The 13378-nt window shown below is 37.5% G+C and overlaps 1 protein-coding gene across 1 annotated transcript in view; it reads left to right on the forward strand.

Annotated features, from left to right (window-relative positions):
* Positions 1 to 6025: 6025 nt before the first annotated feature.
* The window catches only part of LOC135087047 (carboxypeptidase N subunit 2), a 41523-nt gene continuing 34170 nt past the window's right edge, over positions 6026 to 13378 (forward strand). Inside the window, exon 1 of the mRNA XM_063981897.1 lies at positions 6026 to 6362. Within this exon, the coding sequence (XP_063837967.1) occupies positions 6031 to 6362 (332 nt within the window). The 5' untranslated portion in view covers positions 6026 to 6030. The remainder of the gene's footprint in view (positions 6363 to 13378) is intronic.

Genomic DNA, 13378 nt, shown 5'->3' on the forward strand with positions numbered 1-13378 from the left:
CAAAACGTTCAAAAAATTTGGCTGTATAAAGGTGTACCAGAATCTCATGGCAAATAGGGAAAATAAACTTTGTTGAGAGCAATACTGGGGAAATTAGAATAAACGATCTTGATACTGTTTAATTTTTATGACTTTAGTATTAATGAACATGAAGTACGAATATACATTTTAGGTTGGTACATAAACACAACATTCTTCATACACATGTATGAAGAATGTTGTTATACATCGGGTTTTTAACATAGGAAAATGTCTTGAAAAATAAATAAATCGTATATTACTTTAAGTAGGTAACTAATTTTATTATGCATCATAGTACTTATAACTTATCACTTCATTCAGAACTAGAAAACGATTCTAAGAACTCCACTTGCATTTCTTGTTCTTCAATAGATCAAGATAAAGAGGTATTGTAAATAAATTGCTCTTCCAGCATTTAAAAAAACATTATATTTCTCTGAATGGGATTAAAATATAGATCAGAACTAAAAAGACGGTGAAGTTTTTTTTAAAATCCATCAAGAAATGTCTGAGAAATTAATTATTTAAATTACCTATATATTTTCGCGTGGAACTGAAACATAGGCGGTGCCGTTCTTTTTGTATATGGGTCTGGGATATTTTTAAAAAAAGGTTACAAAATTTTACTAAGAAAGAATCTTGAGTGACCCTAGCTGAAAAATTAAAAACTGCTAGATTAAAAAAAAAATGGATCTGTCAACAGCACTGGACCAGAGGGGTGATTTACTGTTTATACTCCGAATTTTTATGAGTTTTACTTATATTTATTTCAAGTTTATATAAAAGAAAAAAATTGGAAACTTTTCCATTATTCAATCTTGCTTGATGAAATCTTTTTCAATTTTCTTTACATGGACATAACATTTTGACCATTCTTCTATACCAATTTGTGAGATACACCTGAAAATCCCGATAAAGTAGCTATTAAGCTCCTTCTGACGCAGTTGAGTAATAAACTAAATGTATCAAAACATTTTAGTTCAACTTACTGTCAACTCGACGACGCGCTTTAAAATCAAAGATTGACTTTGAATTATGCCATATTTTACAATTCACATTGAAAACAATATGAATTGCTTGAGCTTTTTCGACTTTTACATAAAAATAACAAATAGTCAAGACGAGATTACAAAATTTTTGCAGCGGCTGACAGATTTCATAATTTTCTTTGACAGGTGACAATAAAGCCATAGACAATTGCCATATGAAAAACACACTTTTCCAATATTTTCGTTTGCCATGAGATTCTGGTAGACCTATACAAGAGCACGTACACAAGATGTTGTTCTCTTTTATGATATTAATTTGTTAGTACTAAGGTTGAATTATTAAATAATCACTGTTATAGCCTGACCAGGAACATAAAAACCCTCGCCATGTTGCGGAAAACTAATGGTACTAATTTCTTTTAATGGCAACAATAACTAAAAACTTCATTGACATGTCACCTTGCATGTCAGTCTATTGCTGTCAAAGTGTAAACAAACTTTATTTTAAATGTGCGCAATTGATTTTGTGAATGAAATTGCTAAAATCTTTTTATAGTCGTGAAAGAAAAGTGGTTCACAATGTGTTAAGTATTTGTCGAAGAGAAATACCAAGGGTTTGGACAATATTTTCATTGAATAATGTTTCCAACAAAGGTTGTCAAATTGACTGACATGTTTATCGTATAGTACAGTCCACTATGAAAATTAGCTGTGGTTTGTTTCAACTACCTATTTTAAAGTTTTTTGTCACTTTCTAAGTGTTGAATTTTATGGAATTGGGAAAGAAGTACCGAGTTGGAAGCGTTCATGAGCAGACATTGCAGTTGAATATTCAAGTTCTGAATTTGATTATTGATGAATAATAAAATAAATCCTACTAGCTCGATTGATGGTTTCATTTAATTTATTTAAACCAGGTTACCTATAATAATATGTTTTCGTTAATTTATGAAAATATCAAATTAGCCCGTAATCCTGAATCCTGATACATAAAGTTAGCCTATTAATTTAACACAGGTACGACTGTACTCAGTGTTGCACTATCAAATGCAATTGATGCGCCTCTATGCCAGGGTTTTTATGTTCCTGGTCAGGCTATAAATGTTATTAATTTATCACTTTTACCGCGACTGTCGGTAATTATTCTTAATAACCGGTTATTATTCATAATTTTCAATTTATCACATTAACCGTAACATATAGGTACAGGGTGTTAGGTAAATGGGTATATGAGCCGACACTAGCCCATGTTAACATGGTCATATAAATGGTATGGTGAAGTCAGAAAATTGATATCTTCATTTTAATTATTGAAATTTTCATACAAATCGGAATTTATAAAATTTATTTTGTATGAAAATTAAAAAAAATTAAAATGATGATATCAAATTTCTGACTAAATATGATATTCTGAGGAAATAATAATATGTTTTGTAAACGAGACCTATAACGACCATTTCGTTGATATACAGGGTGTTAGGTAAATGGGTATATGAGCCGACACTAGCCCATGTTAACATGGTCATATAAATGGTATGGTGAAGTCAGAAAATTGATATCTTCATTTTAATTATTGAAATTTTCATACAAATCGGAATTTATAAAATTTATTTTGTATGAAAATTAAAAAAAATTAAAATGATGATATCAAATTTCTGACTTCACTATACCATTTATATGACCATGTTAACATGGGCTAGTGTCGGCTCATATACCCATTTACCTAACACCCTGTATATCAACGAAATGGTCGTTATAGGTCTCGTTTACAAAACATATTATTATTTCCTGATTTACTTAGGTAGGTACACTATGTAGGTATTGCACCAGATTTGTGGGTAATTAATATAATAATATTTTATAATATTATATTTGGTAATATTTTCACATTACTATTTTTAGAAACAACAAATCAAAATTTTATCTGTAGAGAGGTCAATTCTGTACATGAAATATATTTTCAAAATAACTATCAGGGGGTGATTAGTGATCGATACTGATGCCAAAAATGCAATCAGTAAAATTTTTGTCTGTCTGTCTATCTGTCTGTCTGTCTGTCTGTCTGTATGTTCCTTATAGAAACAAAAACTACTCGACGGATTTTAACGAAACTTGGTACAATTATTCTTCACACTCCTGGGCAGGTTATAGTATACTTAGGAATTTCCACGGGAACGGGAATTAGAGGGAAAATCCTTTTGTATGAAAAATCTAAAACGCTTAAGTTAGACTCTTGAAATTTGGCATACAGGTACCTTAGTAAACTTAAAGCTTAGTTACAACAGGATATTGCAAAATTCCCACGGGAACAGGAGTTAGCGGGAAAAAACATTTGTATGAAAAAATCTAAACCGCGTAAGATAGATGAATCGAGTAAAACGGGATCCACGCGTACGAAGTCGCAGGCGGCCGCTAGTGTATATAATAAAGACATACTTTGCTTTGGTTGATATCACCTGGGTGTAGAAAGTGGAATTTTTTGTCTTCATTTCACCTGGGAACCATTTCACCCAGCCTTTGTTCACGTAGGAATTAATTCACCCAGGTGAACAGATCCGAAGACCTGGGTGAATGAATTTCTTGTTGAACAAAGGCGATTGATTTAGTCGACTCAATTTACCTAGAAAAAGAGTAACTTACATTGTATAAAAATATCAGACCTACGTTTACCTATAATTTACGAAATTCATGTGATCAAATCTATGAGTAGAATTGCAATAAAATTGTCTACGTGTTCTGCTATGGGTACCTATTTTTCTTATTAAATTTAAAATACTTATTAAATATTAACAGGAAAGAGGGAATATACATATAAATATGAATAAGAATCATGATCTTTATTTCTTTTCAAGAATGAAGATGCAACTTCTGCACTTGCAACAAATTACTACGAAAAATCTCTGCTCGGCGATCAATCTTGCGACCGTGGCCTGTTTTAAATAGATTGAAGGCGAGTCATTTAGTCTCTCGGCTCTCCCGTTTTTCTATAGCACCCAATGGAACTGTGTAAACACTAGTAATATAAAATTATTTTTTGATTTGGTTGGGGATATTATTTAATAGGCCAGGAAATCTATTAGGTGGGACATTTTTTAGGGATTCTGCCGGAGTGACATTCACGCAATATCACAAAGATAAAGACACAATAAGTTACTAATCAACTTGCTGAGTGTATGCTGAGAAGATGTGGAGGAAGAAACTCGAAATCGTTGTCAACGGTGGGTCTTTCCCATAACCACACTTTCCCACCACTGCAACTCCTGTATAGCCAGGATCTACAGCTTGGCCTTCAATGCAACCTAACCAGTGAAGGTTGGGTAATCCCGGCGAATAGTTAACTGTCTTGAACCGGCAACGAATTTAATCAGAAGAACATAGGAGGAGATCGTTGTCAAATTTTATGCAGAAAATATACAAGATATTATTAAATTACACTGAAGTTCACACCGATTCGAGTTTTGAGGTCTTTCAGGTGGGCACAGTGGGCCAATATTACAGAGTTTTGAAATTATCTACCTTCTGCAAGATCTGCATTACCTACCCACAAAAAAAACGGGTTATTCCCGGCAATTGCTAAGGCAAGGTTTATAAATACGTTCTTAGATAAACGTATTATTTTTGGTTAAGTAGTTATTAAAGGACAATGGGCAAAATGGTACCCGGCTCCAATAGATATGCTTCTAGTGTAGTTTGAAAGGTCTTACCAAGACAAACAACTTTTACTATGGCCATTAGCCTCAGATCTGGTTGTGTTCGAAGATAAACATACTTTTTTGCAAAATGGTACCCGGCTCCAATGGTTATGTTTGTAGTGTCATTTGAAAGGTCTTACCAAGACGAACAACATTTACTATGACCACCAGCCTCAGATCTGGTTGCGTTCGAAGATAAACATACTTTTTGTGTAACCAAAGTATCATACGTGTCCATCGTATGGTACTTAGGTTATGCGAGGCATGAAGAGTTTACTGCTCCAGCATCCTTCCATAACTCTATAATTATTGATAGGGATAATTGTGAAATAAATGTTTTTATTTGAAGAACTACTACCCCCTTGTTAATAAAAAGTTATACCCAGGATGAACCTTGGACTAAAATAACATTTCCATACCAATTGACAATTTAAGCCAGAGTTCAACTAGGGTGTAACTTTTAAATAAAGGGGTTGGAGTTTTATTACTTATTAAGGGTTTTATTATGGGTTGCTAAAGCGAATAAACCCACAAGACCCAATAAGTCCACCCACAAGATGGACCGACGACCTCATAAAGGTAGCGGGAAGGCGCTGGATGCAGGCCGCCACCAACCGGCCATTGTGGAAATCATTGGGGGAGGCCTATGTTCAACTGGACGTCCTATGGCTAAAATGATCATGATGATGATGATGAAAGCGAATAAAGGGCTAATGGCTTGGGTAGTTCATCATAGGTATAATCCTTTCCTTTTCAATGTTTATTTTAGTTATATTGATAGATTCTAGTCATAGTACATACTCGTATACATGGATGATTGTGTTATACTTTCATATAATACTTAGTGGAATTACTGCTTTCAAAACGTGAATTAGAACTGGCCCCATAGCAGACATTTTTATACATCTAAAGGCCTTTTGAAATATATATTGGTTATGGCTATTGGAGCGGGTACCACTTTCCATACATTTGTGCCCATCATCCTTTCTTTAAAAAAAACTTTAAATGCTTAATTGAGATAATGTTTGTGTTTTTCTACTTTTGTTGATGTTTTCGTTGGAATGCATCATAACAAAGTTGAAAAATAGAAACATGATGACTCTTCAATAACATCACCGAAGCAAATCGCTTGTTATAATGTTGATAATTGAACAAACTTTAATTCGCAACTGATTAAGATGCACGTGGGCTGGAAGTGTCAGCAGAAAGTGCAGAGTGCAGATGGGTGGGTGGTGGCCGGCGCGCCCGCGCGGGGTGCTCGGCGTCCCGGCGAGGCTGCGCGCCGAGCGCCCGCGCAGTACCGCGACCAGCCCCGCCCGGCACACACGATGCTCGCGCAACCGCACGCGCTCGCCGCCGCGCTCCTGTGCGCGCTGGCCGGCCAGATCGGCGCTGGCGCCAGCTTCCACTGCGCCATGCGCAGAGAAATCTCGCCCTGCACCTGCCGCAGAGAGGACAAGGGCACCGGCGCCATCCTAGTCGTCTGTCAGCGTATCAGCGCCTACGAAGACATCGCGAGAGCCCTCACCAACAAGTTCAGCCCGGAGACCAAGATCGGATTAGACATCTCCTACTCGAACCTACCAGACTTCACTGAACACAGCTTCCGAGAACTCGGCCTCTCTATCACGAGACTCAAACTGAATTTCGACAACTTAAGGCAAGTTTCTAAGCAGCTTAATACGTTGAAAACTGGATACGGACTTCACGCTTGTTCATTGTGAGGTATTCGTTATGAGTGTCGTCCAAACTACCCGCGTTCGGCGATGTGTAAGCATTTTTCGTGTTAGTTTAGTTTATGAATACAGCGCTAGCGAACTGTGACCATAAAACATCTAAACAATGTGTAAGTTGAATGAGAAAACAACAAGTTTGTGATAAGAGGAGTACAACAGTGATGAGGATCGGGTCATTATCGAAAGAGTGGGCGGACCCTCACCAGGGCTGCCGGCTTCCCATAGACAAAATTCGAAATACGCATATGCCAGAGTCTGTACATACAGTTCAAGCCTATCAGGCCGAGAGATGTTCACGAGCATTCCTCAGTAAATTTCCCTTTGGAATGGGTTTATTATTGAAATAATGCTTATCAGTGTCACATAGATACATTCAATGTAAGCGCAAACATAAGAAACGTGGACACGAGTCCACGTTCCCCTTATGTAGAGTTTTACATTGCTGTTTATCGTTGGCAAGTATAAATGAACTGCTAAATGATTTTAAATATTTAGGATCTGTCTCAGTAGGCAGCAATTGGGTTGCCCCTGACCTGTGAACTCGACCCTTATTGACCATTCAATTGATCTTTGAGGATTTTAAAGTCACCCTAATTGTTACTACGGAAAAATTGAATTATACAATTTCCCCAAACGCAAGATTTCATTTCCAAGAGTATCTAGGTGGAATATACCCAGTGATAGACCTGGGCTAAATACCTACGAGTATCATGAGATAATTGTATTATTTTTTAATTATTGACTGGGGTTTAACAGTTCTTATGACGTAATATTGCATGGATAAGTCGTTTAAAAAATAGAGTCACGTAAAATAGAGTTAAATAGTAATATTTTGTTGATGAACTCGACAAAACGAGTGGGTATAGCATCTAGGAGACGAGGCGCAAAGCGTCGATAGTTTGCCCGGGTTATCGCAGGTCGCTTCTAAAGCAGTATAAAATTGAATGATATCATATTGGTCGTGTCGTATTCACTATATTTACCCATTAATGGTGTACTAACAAATTACAGAGGCCATTGTTTGTAATGAATAATATTTGTATTTGTGGACTTGTTGCTCGTAATTTATCTATCACTAATGTAGGTACTATCACTTTTACATCGGTATTCTTACATTTCAACTTTATTCAGGAGTGAGTGGAAGATAATCTTGAACTCTCCTATTGGCGTAGTTATGAGATTGTTTTTAATGAGTGACGTGCGGGTTGTTGTGACCGTTAGCTTATTTGAAGTTAATTGTTGTGCAAACAGAATATTACTGTCTATCTCTCCAATGCAGCAACAGAACATTATTAACGTTTTCCTTTAAAAAGCGTGCTATGTGGAAAGTTTCATCACTATTGATGTGCCAGCAGAGGTTATCTTGTTCTCTCTCAGGGTCTTCCCAGCGATTTTCGTCCTTCTGCTGATAACCAGTTCAGACTTGATCATGTCAGAACAGTTGATTACGAGTAATATTTTAATGCATCGGTAGCATATTATAATGCTGTTACCTACATCTCTAGAATGATTCTTGCTATACTCTTTAATTGAAGTCTTAAAAAATATAAGTTATTCCCATTGACTATCAGCTACGCAACTCTGATTAAAAGGTGTAAGTTTTCTTCTCCTTCCGTGTTAGTGAGGGATGTATCGAGCGGACAAGTAATTTATTAGGCCAGTAGAATTAAACACAAAAATTGATTAAATCGGAAATAATTCCTACAAAAGATTTTTTTGCTTTAATGGCTTCATTGGTTGCCCATTAAGACTCTCCTAAGTTTTCGACTTCGACGGAGTTGTGCTTAAGTGGTGGGGGCCCCGGAAAGCGGCGTTTTTTCGGTTTTCCGGTTATACCACGTAAAGGACTTACCCTATCGAAAAGTGGTCTTCATGACGGTTAAAGGGCACTTAATCCTGCATTGAATAAGACCAAATTCATATGTTTTGGACAAACCGTTCTCGCGCTTAAGTTCGGCAAAGTAGAAAATATACGTATAATTAATGACCCTCTCCACGTCCAATGGCTTGTTACCCACATGCTTCCAAGCCTTGTAAAGGGTCGCCTTAACCAGTGTAACCCTAACAAGGCTCACGAGTTTGATTCGCTTATCCTTGTTCGTCCCAGCCGTTCCTTAACTGCGGTTGCTGCACCTCTTCCTGACACTCTCCTGGACGACTCTATGTTACCTAATGTGGCTGCCTCTCTTCCTTGTACCCTCCTGTACGATTGCATTGCTTAGCTATATGCCTGGTCCAAGGTTCGACGCCACAAAATCAACTTTGTACGCGTGAAAATAGTTTAAATACTATTTTCCGTGCTTGCAACATTTTTCTTTACTGCTTCGCCTCTATTAGTCGTAGAGTGATTGTATATATCCTATAGCCTTCCTCAATGTATGAGCTATTCAACACAAAAATAATGATTTCAATCAAACGAGTAATTCTTAAGATTAGCGCGTTCAAACAAACAAACAAAAAACTCTTCAGCGTTTTAATATGAACTTGTTGTTGTTGATTTTTGGCGTCGAACCTTAGACCAGGCATACGGCTAGGCAACGAAGTCATGCAGGAGGATACAAGGAAGAGGGGCAGCCACAGTAGGTAACACAGAGTCGTTCAAGTGAGTGCCAGGAAGAGGTGCAGCAACCGCAGTTAAGGAACGGCTGGGACAAACAAGGATAGGCGCATCAAGCTCGTAAGCCTTGATAGGGTTACACTGGTTGAGGTGGCCCTTTTCAAGACTTGGAAGCCTGTGGGTAACAAACCATTGGACGTGGAGAGGGTCATTAATTATACGTATATTTACTACTTTGCCGAACTTTAGCGCGAGAACGGTTTGTACAAAACATATGAATTTGGTCTTATTCAATGCAGGATTAAGTGCCCTTCAACCGTCATGAAGACCACTTTTTGATCGGGTAAGTCCTTTACGCGGTATAACCGGAAAACCGAAAAAATGCCTCTTTCGGGGGCCCCCACCACTTAAGCACAACTCCGTCGAAATCGAAAACTTAGGAGAATCTTAATGGGCAACCAATGAAGCCATTAAAACAATAAAATCTTTTGTAGGAATTATTTCCGATTTAAAAGCTAATTCTACTGGACTATATTGTAGAGCCAAGTATATTATATTATTAGGAACCCAAAACCAGTAAATAAGTATCTATAAGTTTACACCGATATTTCATTAATTTCGTAAGCTTCTTTTACATACTTTAGGTATATTCAATACTCAATATTTATTGCAAAACCTACTTGTGTTACGAGTGAGTTCACCACAATAGAGAATGTATTTATGGCAATAAGTTCGCCTTATGTACCAGTTTAAATTTAAATAAATAGGTAAATAGTCTAGACTCTAGGTTCGAATCAAACCCCGTGGTTCTCTAGACTCTAGAGAACCACGGGGTTTGATTCGAACCCACATTCCTCGGATTTCGATTCTATTCGGTCAGTCCGCAACCGACAGCCATTGAGCTATGTCGCTTCTACAAGCAAATTTTCTTAATCCCGTCTATAAAACGCACACTTTTCTCTAACCTTAACTCTTGAACAATCGTTTAAGTTTGCTGAAATAAATGACAATCACATTAGATCTTTACAGCAGTACTTATCAAAGTTTGCTCTACAGTTCTAGTATAGTGTACTGGAAATATTGAAGTTTTGGATTGATCCAGTTTACTCTGTAATCTATTATTGATACCGTTTGATAGAGCTCGTGAAGCACTTTCGGGATCAGTAAACAGTTTTTCGATATCTACCCTAATATTAAAAGAGGAAAGATTTGATTGTTGGAATTGAATAGGCTCCGAAACTACTTTACCGATATGAGAATTTTTTTCACCATTAGAATCCTACATTACTTATCCCCGATGAACATAGGCTATATAGAATAGAATACTAGCGGCCTCCCGCGACTTCGTACGCGTGGATCCCGTATTACCCCCTTAGTTTCGTAAAATCCTTTCTTAGCGGATGCATACGTCATAACATCTACCTGCATGCCAAAATTCAACCTGATCCGTCCATTGGTTTGGGCTGTGCGTTGATAGATCACTATGTCAGTTAGTCAGTCAGTCAGTCAGCTTTGAGTTATTTAAATTTACTGGCGGTACGAAGCTCGCCAGGTCAGCTAATCTTGTATAAGTAGTTTAGAATAATTGAGAGCAATCACTTATCGTTTCCACCCTGTAATAAAGTTCGACCTTTCACCAATATACACGTCAAGCATCTACAAATCTATAGCAACCTAAATACTATTCATACTCGTACTTATGTAAATAATGTCTAGAGGGCATGTGACGTCTAACGAAATATGAATCTAATTATTTTCGCAAGGTACCTTTCTACAGGGTGGAAAGCCCTATGAAACGGTATCAATAATAGGTTACAGAATAAATTGGATCTATCCGAAAATTCAATTTCCAGATTCCATACATTTGACCACACCTGGTCGTCGCTTGCCTCTCTAACTGACGTATCTGACATTTTTATCGAAACTGAGATATCTACACCATCTTAATCAATTTTGCAAGACGAATCGTTCTGTCTAATCGCCTGAAAAGGACAATGTTCGTTCTCCATACATTGTTCGCCTAAGAACCAACAATTTTGACATATTACTACCCGAAAGCGAAATAATACGATTCTGTGTGTAAGAACAATGATTCCTGATGGACACTTGCCATAAAATTAATGATTAAGAATATTAAATCACAGCGATTTTATAATGTCGTTTATGACAACATGGCGTCTAATGTATTGTGTGAATGTATGAACACCGATTCGCGAAAAATGTTTTGTATTGTCGTCACGCCGAGTCGCAGCCAAATAGTATAAAATAATAGAACAAGTTTTAGAAATACAACTCGGCATTCCACTTTTATAATATGCCCACATATTGCACGTAAATAAACAACATGAATCGTAGGTTGTTTCCACCCTTGTCATCTGACACATGAAATAAACTCCTATTGTATTATAGATATCGAAGCCGAATCGTATATAATAATAGAATGGGTTTTGGAGATCACTCGGGGTTCCACTTTTATAAAATACCTACATATTACATAAAAATATCACGAATCATGAGTTTTCTTTTCGCCATTTACATCTGACACGAGATAACAAACTCCTATCTCCATGACTACCATCGTAGTCTATGCCAAAGACTACAATATTTTAAGCAAGAAGTTTCAAACCTTAGCGGCTACGGTAACCCCTGGGCCACATACATCATGATAACATTCGGTCGACACCGGAACGAAGTCTTGCGATTATGCAAAAAAGCATCGTATTCTAGTGCGGCTATATCACGTTCAACCGGGGTTTTAATTCGACTAAAGTCCTGACTAAAGACTGGAAGAAAATACGCCGCATTGTATGAGCACTTCGTGTTCGTTAAAGCGGCTTCAGATCTAGAGCCCACATAGTTTTCTTTCCAATAATATCCGCAAGTAGCGCTGCATGATCTTTACAACAAAAACGGCAATAGTTATTAAGGTGCCAAAATTATATGATTACTTTGGCACGGTATTATACACGTTCGAAGATTTGTCATTTTCATTCATTTCTTCATCATCATCATCATTTCAGCCACAGGACGTCCACTACTGAACATAGGCCTCCCCCAATGACTTCCACATCGCACGGTTGGTAGCGGCCTGCATCCAGCGCCTTCCCGCTACCTTTATCAGGTCGTCGGTCCACCTTGTGGTGGGTTGACATTGCAGAATATGACTTTTGATAGGTTCATCATAGAATTCGGCGGGGATATCCTCACGGAGGAAGTTCGTAACAGGGCGGAACAAGATCTTATAATAATGCAAGGCCGAAGCTGTTACGCGCGTGCTCCTACGTGTAATCCGGCGAGTATGCAATAAATAGTAATGTCTGGTAAATAGTGGTAATACGTATCGTTCGTTCGTTCGTTTCAGCCGAAAAGACGTCCACTGCTGGACAAAGGCCTCCCCCAAGGATTTCCACGAAGACCGATCCTGCACCGCTCGCATACAGGCACCTCCCGCGACCTTCACCAGATCGTCGGTTCACCTAGTGGGAGGCCTGCCCACGCTACGTCTTTCGGCTCGTGGTCGCCACTCAAGAACTTTCCTGCCCCAGCGGCCATCAGCTCTACGAGCTATGTGCCCCGCCCCGTCTATGTCTGTATGCGCTACGATTACAGGGTATCATTTTGCATAGTCGCAAGACTTCACTCCGCTGCTGTCAAATCAATGTCGCATAATGTTATCGCAATGTGTGTGGCCCTTGGCCAAATCACAGAAGCCTATGCGAAGAAAGAGCACTTGAATGACAATAAAAATCAGGGTTACCATTTTATAAGATCTCCTCACTATTGAGGGTAACAAAGTAACATTAATAATCTAGCCATTAATTACATTTATTACCTATACGAGAAAGTAAAGCAACATGCGGTTTTATTTTAATTTGTAAAATATTTGTAACAGTTTGTTCCAAGTTTAGTTTTACAACAGTATTGCTGTTTCAGCTGTCACTGTGAAGCTTTGGGAAAATAAATAAATAGAAAAAATGTTAACATACATATTTATTTAAGTTTTTATGTTCATTATCATAATATGCCAATTTAAGTTACACTGTGTGACAGTCATTGACACTAAACAAACTCTTCAGCTTAATAATACCTACCTACAGGGCGTTTTTATAGTTACTCTTGCTGATGAAACAAGAAGGGTTGATTCTACTACTGAAATACAACTACTTTTCTTACAGGACCAATATCAAATTCTCAAAAAAATTCACATCCTCGTGATGGTGATAATTTCGATGGAGAGGTTTTTTTTATATTCGGTTTCTTGGGATAAGTTATTCCATTTGAGCAGTAGAATTAATCCTTTTTATTCGATCACATATAAAAACAACACAAGTGTTTAGGAAAACTTCTTCTTTGGTATGGTATCACTACGGAGTTATAATGTTG

The sequence above is a fragment of the Ostrinia nubilalis genome, chromosome Z (genome assembly GCF_963855985.1).
Source record: "Ostrinia nubilalis chromosome Z, ilOstNubi1.1, whole genome shotgun sequence".
In the NCBI taxonomy this organism is placed as follows: domain Eukaryota; kingdom Metazoa; phylum Arthropoda; class Insecta; order Lepidoptera; family Crambidae; genus Ostrinia; species Ostrinia nubilalis.